Source organism: Bos javanicus, chromosome 19 (genome assembly GCF_032452875.1).
Source record: "Bos javanicus breed banteng chromosome 19, ARS-OSU_banteng_1.0, whole genome shotgun sequence".
Lineage (NCBI taxonomy): Eukaryota > Metazoa > Chordata > Mammalia > Artiodactyla > Bovidae > Bos > Bos javanicus.
In genome coordinates this window covers 52,445,843-52,459,153 of record NC_083886.1, presented here as the reverse complement: position 1 = coordinate 52,459,153, position 13,311 = coordinate 52,445,843, and the positions used below count along the sequence as shown (strand labels likewise).

Sequence of the window (13,311 nt, the reverse complement as noted above, 5' to 3'; positions counted from 1 at the left end):
TTTTAATCAATAAAGCAGATTGCCCTCCTTATGTGGGTGTGCATCACTGAAGCAGTTGAAGGCCTGAATAGAAGACTGACTCTCTGCAGAGTAAGACAGAATTGTCCATCAGACCACTTCAGACCTCACCTGTCTACGTCAGTTCGCCCTGCCTGATGGCCTTCAAATCGAAATACTGGTTCTCTGTGGGTCTCCAACCTGCCTGCTTGACTCCATAATTGTGAGCCAATTTCTCATGATAAATCATATGATATGAGTTTTGCAACATATATAAAACATGATAAATCCTGTTTTATATATATATATATATAAGCCATCTCCTACTGGTTATTCCTCTGAAGAACTCTAACACATGTTCCTAAGGGGCTTCTTCCTTATCTGCCCTTGGCCTTGCCTGGGTGAGCTGGGGAGACATCTGTCTCCACCAGCCTCCACCAAACCAAGAGGTGCAGAGTGCTGAGGCTGGTACCCCTCCCCGCCACAGCAGGGCCTGCCAAGACCAGCTATGGTACCAGCTTCCAGTCATGCCTCTTGTGACTTTCCCCAGAAGCCGCCTTGCGCTCTGCTCACTGGAAGGCTCAGCCCCACCAGCCAGGCTGGCTGCCTTGGAATGTAGGGCTCTGGGCATGTGGGTGGCCAGACTTCAATGTTATACCAGACAGCAATGACCCTCTGGCACAGGTGGGAGCCTCCCTCCCCACGAGGGGACAAAGTTGCAAGTCCAGGCATTGGGGCTGGAAACCAATTTATTTATCCTAAAAAGTTAAGAGACAGAGCTGACAGCGTCTGTGGGTCAGGCTAGGAAAGGGAGATGATGGCGTGAGTGTTGGGGCCTCAGAAGTCCAACCGACTGAAGACCCTTTTTCTCAAATGTCCTGCTGGCCAAGAACCATGGGCTCTTCTGCAGGATGTCGGGGACCCTCAGGTCCTTCCCACACTGAGGAAAGGTGAGTGGGGAAAGGGCAGATGCTCTCCTTGGGTGGGCCTTCATGGTGGGGGTGGGGAGGGGTGGGGCCTTGACCTTTGTACTCAAGCTGAAGCCAGCTAATGCTGAGGGGGGAGAGTAAAGCCCCCTCAAGCCTCCTGAGCTTTGGAGGAAGGTGGTCCTGACGTGGTTTGGGGACGGATGAATCAGGAGGCTGAGGCCAGAGAATCCTTGTTTTGGACCAGGACACACTTGGGGGACCATGGAGGTTCCCACTGGGAGGTGATGTGCCCCGTCCCCGGCTATGACTCGCGGGTCCGAGTGGACCAAGCCATGGGCAGTGTGGATCAGCGTGAGGACACCCTGTGTAGCCTGGGGCTAGATACTCCCAGCGCAAGAGCTGTGAGCCCAGAAGAAGGTGGAGAGTGGCCCACAGGCAGGCTCGACCCCTCAGTCCTGCTTGCCTGCTGGGGCCATGCTGCGGGGCAGCAGCTTGGAGTGGCCAGAAGGGGCCAGCGAGGTGCCGGGAGGGGAGTCCAGTTTCACCTTGTCCAGGATGGTTTTCTTGATGGCAGCTGGTGAGACCTTCTCCTGGTCGGCCATGGACTGCAGCTCTCTGGGGAGACAGTGAGGAGGGATGCGTCCAGGGCCCCACCTCCTTCCAAGCTCAGGGGCCCAAGAGGGAAGTGGGAGGAAGTCCATGGCTTCCAGCAGGGAGCTGCTGCGCTGTCACCCCTACCTCAGGGCCTTTGTCCCTGCAATGCCCTTTGCCAGCGACCCCTCCCCTCCACTGCCATCCATCTGCCGCTCACCCCATTCAGGTCAGCTCAGGGTCACCAAATCTACCAGCAGCACCTGAGTCACGGAGCCCTCCTAGCCCGGAGCACGGGACACGGGCCTCATCTGCCTCCCTTGCAGTCTGGCACCCAGAGGGCAATGCTATGTTCTAGCGTCACTGTCAGACAGGGGTAGAGAAGCCTGGGGGCTTGGACTGGAGGGCAGGCAGGATGCTGAGAAACAGTCCTGTCCATCCTGCAGTGCTGAACTTGCAACAGGAACTCTGAGCCAAGATGCCACACCGTGTCTGTCCCCTGCTCTTTCAGCTTTCACTGACCGCGCTGATGTTGTGCCAGTACCTCCGGCGCATCTCTCACTCTCCCCGCAAGGCCAAGAGGAAGGTGGTATCATCAGCCCCACAGAGATTTCCTCCTGGCCTGCCTCCCTGGCTTGGATGACCACCCCGGTCAAAAGGCCACAAGTGATGAAACAATGAGGAGCACAGCCTGGGCCCGGGAGGCAGCGCCTCCTCACAGCATGATGGGGGATGGTGAGAGATGCTGTACACTGCAACCCCAGGGCTCCCCGTGCCCTGCCCACTGCCAGGTCAAAGCTCGATAACCATCTGCTGAGCCAGTGACAGAGTGGGTGGGCAGTGGCTGAGGCCCACCGTGTGCGGGTGCAGGAGGCCTCCACGGCCTTGATGAGCAGCGAGCGAAAGCCCCCGCTCTCCAGCACGTGCAACGCATGGATCGTGGCCCCGCCTGGTGAGCAGACGTTGTCCTTGAGTTGGCCTGGGTGCTGTTCAGAGTCCAGTAGCATCTTGGCAGCCCCCTAAAGCCAGACAGAGGGTCTGAAGGTTGTGAAGGTATTGCCCCCACCCCATCCCAGCCACACCCACTGACTCTCCACCCATCCGCCCCAACGCACCAGTCTTGGTCCTGGCAAGGAGTGGCCCCCACCAGAGGGTCAGAAAAAACACTAACCAGCAGAGCCTGGGCCCCGAGGCGGACTGCTAGGCGTCTTGGAAGTCCCATCTTCACACCTCCATCAGCCAGTGCGTCCAGGGCTGTGAATGCCTGCAGGGAGAAAGCGTTTAAGCCACTGTCCCAGGCCCATTCTCATTTTCCTCCAGGCACTGCTTAGGACAACAACCCCAGGGAACCTCATGGCTCCCCGTGCCCTACCCACTGCCTGGCCAGAGCTCTATAAACAGCTGCTGTGTGAATGACCGAGTTGGTGGGCAATAGTTGGGAACCACCGTGTGCGGTGGGTCTGCAGTAGCTCTGCCCGCAGGAGTCCAGAGCAAGGAGGAGGGTGGAAGATGGGGAGACATGCCCTCAGGTCCTGGGAACCACCTACTTGCCCCTGCCCCTCCCCAGTTCTCACATAGGCTGGGCCACTGCCACTGAGCCCTGTGACGGCATCAATCAGGTCCTCCTCCACCTCCGTGCAGAAGCCCACGCTGCTCATGAGCTGCTCCAGGAGCCTGCCGTCCTCCACCTGGGCATGGGTGCCTGTGGCATACACTGTGGCCCCTTCCCGCACCACGACCGGCGTGTTGGTCATGCAGCGGATGACCTTGGGAGCTGGCTGGAACGCCGTCAGCTTCTGGAGGAGAAACCAGCTGTGTATCCATCCCGGCCCCTTGCCCTGTGGGCTGTGCTGGATGTGGGTGTGAATGTTCTCACCCAATTCACCCAACCGAACACTTCCTGAGCTCTATGGGCTGCACCAATGCACCCACTTCACAGGTGGGGGACCCCAGGCGTGGAGCAGGCTAGGACTCCTAAGCCCTCTGTAGCGCACACATCTGCCCCATCTCCAAACCCTCGAGCCAGCCTTGAGCCGCAATGCCCACCTTCTCAATGGAGCTGATGGTGACACCGGCTGCACAGGACACCACGATGTGCCGAGCCTCAATGTTGGCGGCGATCTCATCCAGGATGAAGGGGATGATGTGTGGCTTCACGGCCAGGAAGAGCACGTCGCTGTGCTGCACGGTCTCCTTGTTGTGATGCGTGAGGTTCACCCCCATCTTCTGCAGGGAGTGCCCAGGCAGGCTCAGCCTGTGATTCGTGGCTGGCTGGCCCCCCCAGTGTCCCCCCCCAGGCCAAAAGCCCCTCACAAAGCCCCTCATCATAGAGGATTCTGGAAATGTCAGCATGGCAGGGCTAGCGGCTCAGGGCATGGGGCGCTGACATTCTCTAACTGCCACTCCCACCCCAAGGTGGAGGAAGCATTCTGCTCTGAAAGGTAACCCTTTAGTGGGCGGAAGAGGGAAACTGCCCGCAGTCCAGGCCCAGCCCACCTGGGTCTGCAGCCCCTAGACCCCTGCCCTGTGCCTTCCAGGTGTGAGTAGTGCTGTAGATAGTAGTCTTAAGCTGGGAACCTGCCAGCACCCTTGGAGCCATCACTCAGCTATGGCAAACTGAAGCTGTGTTCAGCCCTTGGATGTCTGTCCTGGCCCCCACACTGTGACTGTGACCCCTTGTGGGGGCTCCACTAAGGGAACCGCATTCCTGACCAGCACCCTTTCCCCACCAGCTGCACATGTGCCCGACGAAGGTCCCAAGAGCTGAGGGAGGGAAGCCATCTGTAGTCCAAGAGGCAGAGTCTTTAAGATAGTCTTGCCCAGGGACCCTCTTCTCATTGGTATGGGGGACTGCGGCATGGTGCCGCCCACTGGGGCCCCTACTCCTAGTCTTCCAGGGTCAAGACTGTCACACACTGGCTTCCAGAAATACTGACCAACCTCCAGAGGGACAGCCTCCCAGTCACCCTCCAACCCTGCACCTACCCTGAGGGCAGAAACGGTGGCCAGGTCCATATCTGGAGAACTGGCCATGATCTTGTGGGCAGCAACAACACCTGCAGGAGTCAAGAGTCCCTCCCTCAAGGCCAGGCCTGGCATCCCTCCCCCACATCCCAGGAAGAACAGAAATCCCCCCACCCCAGGGTAAAACAGCAACCACCGCCTTACTCCAAACTTCCCAAGGCTACCGTTTCCCACAGGGCTCAAAGGAGGCATATTATTCGGACTCCCTCCCAGCCTGGAGAAGGGTAACCGCCCACCCTCTTACGTTTGTCCTTTCCTGGCTGTAGAGCCTACCTGCTGCTGTGAAGCCCTTGGCCAGCGCAAAGGCCAACTGGCCAGCCCCGATGAAGCCCACGCTCATAGTGTCTGGAGGTCTGCGCCCACCGCCCTCTCAGCTGGCACCGGCTCTGCAAGAACAAGGCGGGACGATGGGGCAGAATCCAGCCCAAGAACTTAGGCAGACAGTGCCAGCTCTGGCCACTCCACCGCCACCGGGAGTCCCCCCGCACCCGCCCTATTTCAGCCGGTCTAACTCTCCCCTACTCCGGTGCCCCGCCCACCGCGGCTTCCCGATCGGTTCCCGAGGGTCCCGGACACAGGGAGCAGGGAGAGGCGCGCCCGCCTCCGGAAGAGGTCGCAGCTGCTTGGGGTGGGGAGACGAATCATCTGCGCCCCGACGCACCCGCGCCCGAATCCCCTCCCCACGCCCACACCTCCCCAGGTCCGAGCCCCCTCCAGGCCGAAGGCGAGGGCACGGACCCACATTTCCCTCCCGCAGTACCACCGCCCGCCCAAGCCCGACTTCAGCCTGGCCCCCGATAACCCAGTTACCCCGTACGTGTCGCCCCCAGTCTGCACCGCCGCGCCCGCCACGCGGCACCCACTCCCGGGGGCCCCACCTCCGCCGCCCCAGCCAATCCGCGGCGCGGCCGCCCTGGAGCCGGCCAATCCAGGGGCGCGGGAGGTGCCGAGGGGCCGTTGCATCATCTGCTCGCCCCGGCCCCCCGCCCCCGCCCCCGCCCCCTAGGCCCTGTCGACCAGCGCTTGAGAACCCGCACCCCGCTACCCCCAGCCCAGGCTCTGAACCCTTACCCACCCGAACCCGGACCGCGCTTGAGGACCGAGAGCAGCGGGGGAGGGGCGACAGCAGCCGGGTTCTCAAAGAGCGGCCCTGGGCTTCGGCTCCCCTCTTGGGGCCCTGTAGATTGAACACGGACGCGGCTCTTGCTCGCTGAGTCCAGACATGTTATTAACTTGATTATCGAGTATGGAAGAGTACAACTAGCTAGGATTTTTTCCTTTCTTTCTTGTAATGCCTTTTTTTTTTTTTTTTAATTACTTGCTAGGCTTCTTGCTTTATTTTCGGGAAGGGGGGATTGAAAACAATTTATCAAATAGCATTTAAGGTATAACACTATTTTGATACTGTATTTTGTCACTTAAATTTTTTTTTTTTAATTGTATCCGGAGGTGTGGAAACTGGAGAGACAGCCCTGGGCTTTCTCAGAATCTCAAAACTGGGAGGCACCTGGGAAGTCCAGGTCCTTCCCCCTGAGATCTGTACCCCTTCCTTACCCACTAGTTTCCCCTCTGTTAGTCTCAGGCTCAGGCGCCCTTTTAAAACTACATGGCCCTGGGGGTCACTGGCCTATTACCACCGTGACCCTCCCCAAACAGGCTCTCAGGGTGGGTAGTGGTCAACCAGTAGACAGAGGAAGATGACCTCCTAATGGCCCAAGTTCCCACAGAGCACCCCATGTCTCTTGACATCTTGTCTGCAGGGTCCATGAAATCTTTTGGCCCTGGATTCTCAAAAGATTCTCAAAAGATTTCTAGTTATCTTTGTGAAGGACATGCTCAGGGCTCATTTGAACTGAGCCTGCTTTTGGGGTTCAGAATAGTCTGGAGTCCCAGTCAGCAGCAAAGTTAAGAGCAAAAGTAAGAAGCGATCCTCATTAACAACCCATCCCCTCCCCTGCTTTTTTTTTTTTTTTTTGGTTTTGTATCTTAAATGATGACAAGCTGTTCTGAAATGTAATTTCAGTGTATTTGGATGTTTGTGCCCCAGAAAGCGAAGAGTCGGACACGACTGAGCGACTTCACTTTCATGCATTGGAGAAAGAAATGGCAACCCACTCCAGTGTTCTTGCCTGGAGAATCCGAGGGACGGCAGAGCCTGGTGGGCTGCTGTCTATGGGGTGGCACAGAGTCAGACACGACTGAAGCGACTTAACAGCAGGAGCAGCAGCAGCCCCAGAAAGCAGGGCTGTGAGTTCTTGACATAATAATGACCAACACCGACACCACCAGACCACTGTGCAGTGAGCTCGTGTACACAGCAGATGTTCAGGCCTCCTTGTGTTTATTGTGGTGTTCAGTCCTCACCCTCTGAGGGAGGAGCTGTTGTAAGTTCCGGTCCAAAATGGATTGCTCAGGGAGTGGCCCAGACTCAAACGCATAGATGTGAAGCCGGGGATCCTACCGTGTTTTGACTGTATGTTATTAGAGAGAGGGCCTCCCAGGTGGCTCAGTGGGGAAAGAATGTGCCTGCAATGCAAGCGACCCAGGTTCCATCCTGGGTATGGAAGATCCCCTGGAGGAAGGCATGGCAACCCCCTCCAGTATTCTTGCCTGGAGAATTCTATGGCTAGAGGAGCCTGGTGGGCTACAGTCCATGGGGTTGCAAAGAGTCAGACGTGACTGAAACGACTTAGCACCCACGCGCGCACATATCATCAGAGAACAGAGTCCATCCTTTAAAAAGTATTGTTTTTCGCGTGACAACAACAAATAACTCCTTTCTCCAAAAAGAAAGAGTCCTCTGATCGAAGGAGTGAATATCATGAGGACATTCCCCATTGCAGCCTCCTGGGAGACAGAGGACATCTACTACGCTTATCTTGAGCCCTGGAACCCCTCTCCTCCCCCTCTGTCTCTCCGCTCAGGACCTTTGAAATTTGGAGTGGATGGAGCTTTGGGGGCAGAAGATCACAGGGCAGTGAACAAACTGGGGACGTGTGACAGATAACTCATTTCAGAAACTGGGTTAGAAAAGGAAGGAAAACTGTTAAGGCCTCCCTGTGGGCTGAGAAGGGTGTGGCCCGTAGGCGCCTTTGTCACCTAGTAACATGCTTCCAACCCCCACCCTCCTTAGTCAGCAGAGCCGTCAGGACACCTCGGGACACAGGGGCTCCTGCCCCCTCCTGGATCTGCTGCTAAACTTGAGCCTCTGCAGGTGAAGGACCCCTGTGCGTGTGCCCTCCCCAGTGGGCAGACAGGCCATGTCTCTCTTACTGTGCGTGGTGCCAGCACAGGGAGCCCTCGGACCCTGTGCCTAAAAGCTGCTTGGGCTCTGCTACCACGAGTGTAGTGGCCCCTCTGCCCACTGCCATGCCCAAGACCCCTGGGAACCGCAGTGGTGGTGGGGGTGCTGAGAACTCCCCACCCCCATCTTCCCCTGCTGTCACCCACTACTTCCTGGGGAGGCTGCCCCCCCACACACCCAGTATCCCAGCACCCCCCTCCCCCGCCACGGCTGCCTCCTTACTCAGCCAGGTCTAGTCTAGGCTCTTCTCTGGGAACATTGTGGCAGATGGCCCAAGAGGTGCAGGTGGCCACCACCCCCTTAGCAGAAACTACTCAGTGCAAATCAGCGTTGGTGTTTATTTCCTGCTCAAGGCCCTGGGCCAGGCTACGGGCTGAGCGGCTACTGTGCTTGGGCAGCTAGTGGTCTGCTCCAAGCTGGCCCAGTCTGGGCCCTTGAGTGGGAGAAGCTGGCTGGAGTGTGGAGAGCAGTGGCCCCAGCAGGCCCTTGTGGTCAGCTGCCAGGCAAAGGAACTCTTGAGCGGAGGTCGTTGGTCTGTGAGCCCCAGGGGGTGCTTGATACCCAGGTTCGTGTCTCAGTGGCTGCCCCAAGCTGGTCCTCCTCTGGATCAGGGCTGCCCCAGGCCAGCCCCCCCGGGTCCTTGGCAGGTACGGCAGGAGCTGCTACATCGGGGTAGATGCTGGGGGCTCAGCGGTGGCTCCCTGGTGGGTGAGAACCCAGTGTCTTCCTAGTGCTGTGCCCTTAGCAGTGTTGTTGGCTGCTGTGGGCCCCTCCAAGCCTGCGCTCTCTAGCTTGCTGAGGCTGCCCTATGCGACCACTCTAGAGTCCTTGCTCGGCTTCCGAGGCTGTGGCCACCAGAGGTGGGCAAGGCAGGGTCCTAGTTCCCGGCTCCTCTCCTCGTCCCGGCACAGATACCCCAGCAGGAAGGTATCTGTCTGGATCTTTCCAGGGTTCCAGAAACTGCCCCCTCCAAGGCCAGAGGAAGCACTGGCTTCCCACACCCCTCTGCTGACCTGGCTCTGGCCCTCTCCTGGGTTTCCTTCTGACCCCTTCCCACACCTCTGGGAATTGTCGCTCTTCAACTCTACTTAGGTGACTCAACCTAGATGTGGTCTCCAGACACTGATGGGCTTTTGGGTCAACTTTGTAATCCTGGTCTCAAGGTCCCCATCTGCATAGTGGGTCACAAGAGTGCCTGCTTCAAAGGCTTCTCATGTGTTACAGGGGCCAGCACTGAGGGAGGGCATGCCAGGAAATGGAGAGAGATGGAAAGAGAGAGAGAGAGAACGAGAGAGAGACAGAGAGATAGAGTGGGAGTTGCCTGGCGAGACTCCTCCCCTGTGACCTGTTCATGGCCTCCTGCCCCTCTGTCCCCTCTCTGTGCCTCCCTGAGCTGCACCGCTGAGCACAGCCAGAAGCCCAGGCATGACTCTATTGGCCGCCTCCCTCCAATTCATCCTCACGGGTCTGGGTTCACCTGGGTCCTCTCATGATGCCTGAGCCCCTGGAGAGCAGAGGTGGGTGGGCTGCTGCCACCTGTTATGCTAGAAGGTGGGCACGAAGCGGATCCTCTGGGAGTAGGCCAGGTCGGCGACGTAGAGGAGCAGGTTGACGTAAGTGAAGGTGGCCACCACCAGCTGGCTGTCCCAGGGGCAGCTGCCCCTCGGGCAGTCGGGGGGCCGCCCAGGCTCACCATACTTGGGGTCAAAGCAGAAGACGGGCCAGATCACTGCAGCGCTGAGGTAGAGGAGCACGGCCAAGAAGGTGTACACCACCACCATACGGTCGAAGGGGCAGCCCAGGCCCCCCGTGTGACCCAGCACACTCAGGATCACCACCACCACCGTGGCCAGGAAGCAAAGGCTGTAGACGGCCACACACCATTGGGTGGCCACGTAGCGCCCATAGCGGCTGTCATGGACCAGCGCCCCAAATATGATGCAGGCCACGAAGGCCTGGACGATCTTGAGGAGGCCTGACACTGTGGCCATGTAGCTGGCCACCTGGCCTGGCCGGGCCCGGGTCAGGGCCACCTCCGTAGCGTAGGCCAAGAAGAGGAGCCCGGCGAAGACGCTGGCTGCCAGGCGGAAGTTCCTGGCTGTGCAGCCCTCGGGCTCAGGCGGACACTCCAGCCGGGTGAAGTATAGTGGGTAGATGACCGCCGCTGTAGCGGACAGCAGCGTGGCGAGCATGGCGAAGGCCGCTGTGAAGTTTCCCCAGGACAGGCGCAGACAGCCGTGTAGCCGGGTGAACTCGCAGGCCACCACCAGGACGGAGAGCGCAAAGCAGAAACCCCAGGCCGCCACGCAGAAGGTGCCCTGAACGCCCGAGAAGCCACCCCTGTGGGCCACCAGGCTGAAGGTGGTGCAGCCAAAGACCAGCTGCAGCACGCGGGCTGTGCCCACGGGAGATGTCACGGCACCCAGGTGCAGGTAGCCGCCCCCGGGGGGCTCCATGGTGCTGCCCATGTGGCCGGCCGCGTCCTCGCCTCACACAGTGCCCGTAAACCCTGGGGTCTCTCTCGGCTCCGTCTCCTGCGGCAGTGGCAGGTGCCGGCAGCCTGCAGTGGCAGTGACGCCGCTGGTGACATTGCAGCAGAGCAGCCTCTCTGCCGCCTGTGTGTATGTGGGGGGGCCGAGGCCCCCCCAGCACTATAAATAGGCGACCGGGATCAGAGCCCCGGAATAGCAGCCTGAGTGCCTGTCCCCATCCCAGAGCGACATCTGACCCTTGCGTCCCGCCAAGCCCCAGCCATTAACCCCTTGGCCGCTGGCACCGCCTCCGCCTCTGAAGCACCTGCTTCTGTCGGTCAGTCAGCTGCGTTGCTGGGGGAGAGGCGGAGGGAAAAGAGCAGAAGGGACCAGGCACCCCAGCTCGAGCAGCCTCGGGCAGCAGTGCTGGGGGAGGGGCACAGAGAGAAGAGGACAGCAGCCACTCTGAGGCAGCAGTCTATCTGGGAGGCCCTCGGGGCTTGGTTCAGAGCTGGGATGGTGTCAGGATCCCATTGTCCTCGTCCCTCGGCCAGCACTCAGCTCTGATTCCTGGGAGGTGGTGGGGAAGGGGAGTGGAGACCCTCCTCCCGAAGATGCCCACCCTCATTCTCTTCACCCTGACCTGGGGGCTGAGTTTTAGCTTTTATTTGTGGGGATTTTAATGGAACTTTTTACTTGATCCTCCTAGTCATGTAAAATCCTAGGAAAAACTCAACTCTCCCATTTTTAGCCTGAAATATTAACAAGAGGGACTTCCTTGGTGGTCCAGTGGCTAAGACTGTGGCCTCCTCAATGTAGGGGCCCAGGTTTGATCCCTGGTTGGGGAACTAGATCCCACACACCGCAGCCAAGAGTTCACGTGCCACAACTAAAGATCCTGCACGCTGCAACCAGACCTAGGGCAGCACAGCCAAATCAATAAGTATTCAAATGAAGTAAAATATTAAAAATCTATGAAATGTTTTTGAAAAGGAAAAACAAATTTTGACCGTGAAAGTAGTTTTTGTTCAGGCCCAATCAATACATGAAAAGTGTAATTAATTTGCCTACTATTCTATCACCTGTGTTCAGTTGCCTGAATATTGACTTTCTATTAGGTACTATAAGTTACCTAGAGATGATTCAAAGTATTGAGGAGAGGAATTACCTGGTGGTCAACTGATTAGAACATGGCACTTCCACTCTCGTGTCCCTGGGTTCAGTCCCTGGTTGGGGAATTAAATCCTGAAAGCCACAAGGTGTGGCCAATAAATAAATAAAAATAAAATAAAGTGTACGAGAGGATGTGCATAATATTATACTGTTTTATACAAGGGACATGGATATCAGTGGATTTTGGTATCCTGGTGGTGTGACTGGGGGTAGTCCTAGAACCTATCCCTTCTGACACAGAGAGACAATTATAAGTACAGTCTTGTGTGTATTTCCCCCAACTTTCCATTTAGAAAAGTTTCAGATTTACAGACGAGTTTCAAAATAGCACAATGAACACTCATATGTCTTTCACCCAGATTCAAGAATTATTAATATTTTGCCCTGTCCATGCTGTTTCTCCTCCTCCATTAATAATTAATAATAACATTAATTCTGGCAATGTGACAATTCTCCACTAGATACTTCCATGGACACCTAAGAGGGAGGCCGTTCTCCTGCAGAACCTGAATTCAGTGGCCACACTTGGGAAATTGAAGAATGATCACCTAATACACAGTCATGGGCTTCCCTGGTGGCTCAGTCGGTAAAGAATCCGCCTGCAATGAGGGAGACCTGGGTTCGATCCCTGGGTTGGGAAGATCCCCTGGAGGAGGAAATGGCAACCCACTCTATTCTTGCCTGGAGAATCCCCATGGACAGAGGAGCCTGATGGGCTACAGTCCATGGGGTCATGAAGTGTTGGACAAGACTGAGCAACTAAGCACATACATAGTCTTTCAGTTTTCCCCACCTGTCCTGGAAATACACCTTACAGCATTTAAAGTTTTTGTGCCAGGATTTAATTGGAATTAAACATTGCATTTGGCCGTCATGTTTCTCACTTTCCTTTATTCTAGAATAGTCTCTCTCTCTCTTTTAAATATATTTCATAACACTGATTTTTTTAAAATGCCCCAGCTGGCAGCTTTATTGGTGGTCTTTCAGCGTGTTCTGTCTGTTTCCTCATGTTTAGATCCTGGCTAAATGCCCTTGGCAGGAAAACCATGTGGGAGATGTCACCTGTCAGGAGAATCACAATGGCTGTACATCCAGAGTAAGAAGTTTGACCATCTGGTTGGGGTGGTGTCCATGTCTCGTGCCCCTGTGATTCTCCCAGGCATCCTGGCATCCCTTTATGCTTCTTATGGGCAGCATTCTCCATGAACACACACCCTCTTTAAAAGCTGAATTGTGCTGGTCATCCGACAACATGATTGTTGGCCATGTTTCCAGAGCAGTCAACATGATTGTAAACACAGGATTCCTGTTGCTGTTCGGAGGGTTTGCAGGCCCTCAGACAGTGTCTGGACACTGCGGTGGAGCAGAGTGGGCAGTGAGGTCTCACCAGGCAAACTTTTTATGGAGCCCCTTAGGAAGGATAACCCACCTCCTCTCTCCAGGCATCCGCAGCAGGTGCTCCTGACCCTGGACAAGGGAATGAGGGGAGCACGGGGCCTTAGGCTTCAGGGGTACAGACAAGCTGGTTCCAAACCCTTCTGCCCCCTGCTCAGAGAAACCTGGAAGGAAGTCTTGCACAGAGCGGACGGTTTAGTTTATCTCAAGCAGACATGTGCAAACTTCAGCCCAAGTTCATAGCTCAGCGAATCCTAACAGTGAACATGCCCACATTTCTCGACCACACAAACTGTCCTTGGGGCATCAGCCTTGCAGTACTCTTGGCCCCTGTTTCCATTCCCTTCGTACCCCCAACCAAAAGGATTCAGGTTGTAGTACCTGAAGCCTTGGGCACTTTGGGGTGTCCCCAGGTGCTCAGGGATAC

The 13,311-nt window shown here is 56.7% G+C and overlaps 2 protein-coding genes and 1 long non-coding RNA gene across 4 annotated transcripts; 1 reads left to right on the top strand and 2 right to left on the bottom strand.

Annotated features, from left to right (window-relative positions):
* Positions 1-728: 728 nt before the first annotated feature.
* On the bottom strand, positions 729-5,439 carry PYCR1 (pyrroline-5-carboxylate reductase 1). 2 transcript variants are annotated; one of them, XM_061392545.1, is made up of 8 exons: positions 5,352-5,439; positions 4,815-4,927; positions 4,503-4,573; positions 3,564-3,743; positions 3,092-3,313; positions 2,689-2,781; positions 2,373-2,536; positions 729-1,541 (listed from the first exon to the last, which is right to left on the bottom strand). In XM_061392545.1, the coding sequence occupies exons 2-8, from the start codon at positions 4,879-4,881 to the stop codon at positions 1,376-1,378; spliced, it is 963 nt and encodes a 320-aa protein (XP_061248529.1). In that variant the 5' UTR covers positions 4,882-4,927; positions 5,352-5,439; the 3' UTR covers positions 729-1,375. The 2 variants fall into 2 exon arrangements, with proteins under 2 accessions (XP_061248529.1, XP_061248530.1); XM_061392546.1 differs by having other exon boundaries at positions 4,815-5,368.
* LOC133232745 (uncharacterized) lies at positions 5,331-12,363 on the top strand. The gene is made up of 2 exons (XR_009731450.1): positions 5,331-7,755; positions 11,951-12,363. It is a non-coding gene; the product is annotated as an uncharacterized LOC133232745 (long non-coding RNA).
* Positions 8,170-10,450, bottom strand: MYADML2 (myeloid associated differentiation marker like 2). Its single transcript, XM_061392547.1, has one exon. The coding sequence runs from the start codon at positions 10,311-10,313 to the stop codon at positions 9,390-9,392; it is 924 nt and encodes a 307-aa protein (XP_061248531.1). The 5' UTR covers positions 10,314-10,450; the 3' UTR covers positions 8,170-9,389.
* Positions 12,364-13,311: the final 948 nt, after the last annotated feature.

Bases quoted from the DNA above. Each gene is read 5' to 3' on its own strand.
- PYCR1 (XM_061392545.1), bottom strand. From the start codon at position 4,881: ATGAGCGTGGGCTTCATCGGGGCTGGCCAGTTGGCCTTTGCGCTGGCC. The intron at 4,574-4,814 runs GTAGGCTCTACA...TGACTCCTGCAG, and splicing joins CAAGGGCTTCACAGCAGCAG to GTGTTGTTGCTGCCCACAAG. The intron at 2,537-2,688 runs GTTAGTGTTTTT...GTCTGGCTTTAG, and splicing joins TCGGGGCCCAGGCTCTGCTG to GGGGCTGCCAAGATGCTACT.
- MYADML2 (XM_061392547.1), bottom strand. From the start codon at position 10,313: ATGGGCAGCACCATGGAGCCCCCCGGGGGCGGCTACCTGCACCTGGGT.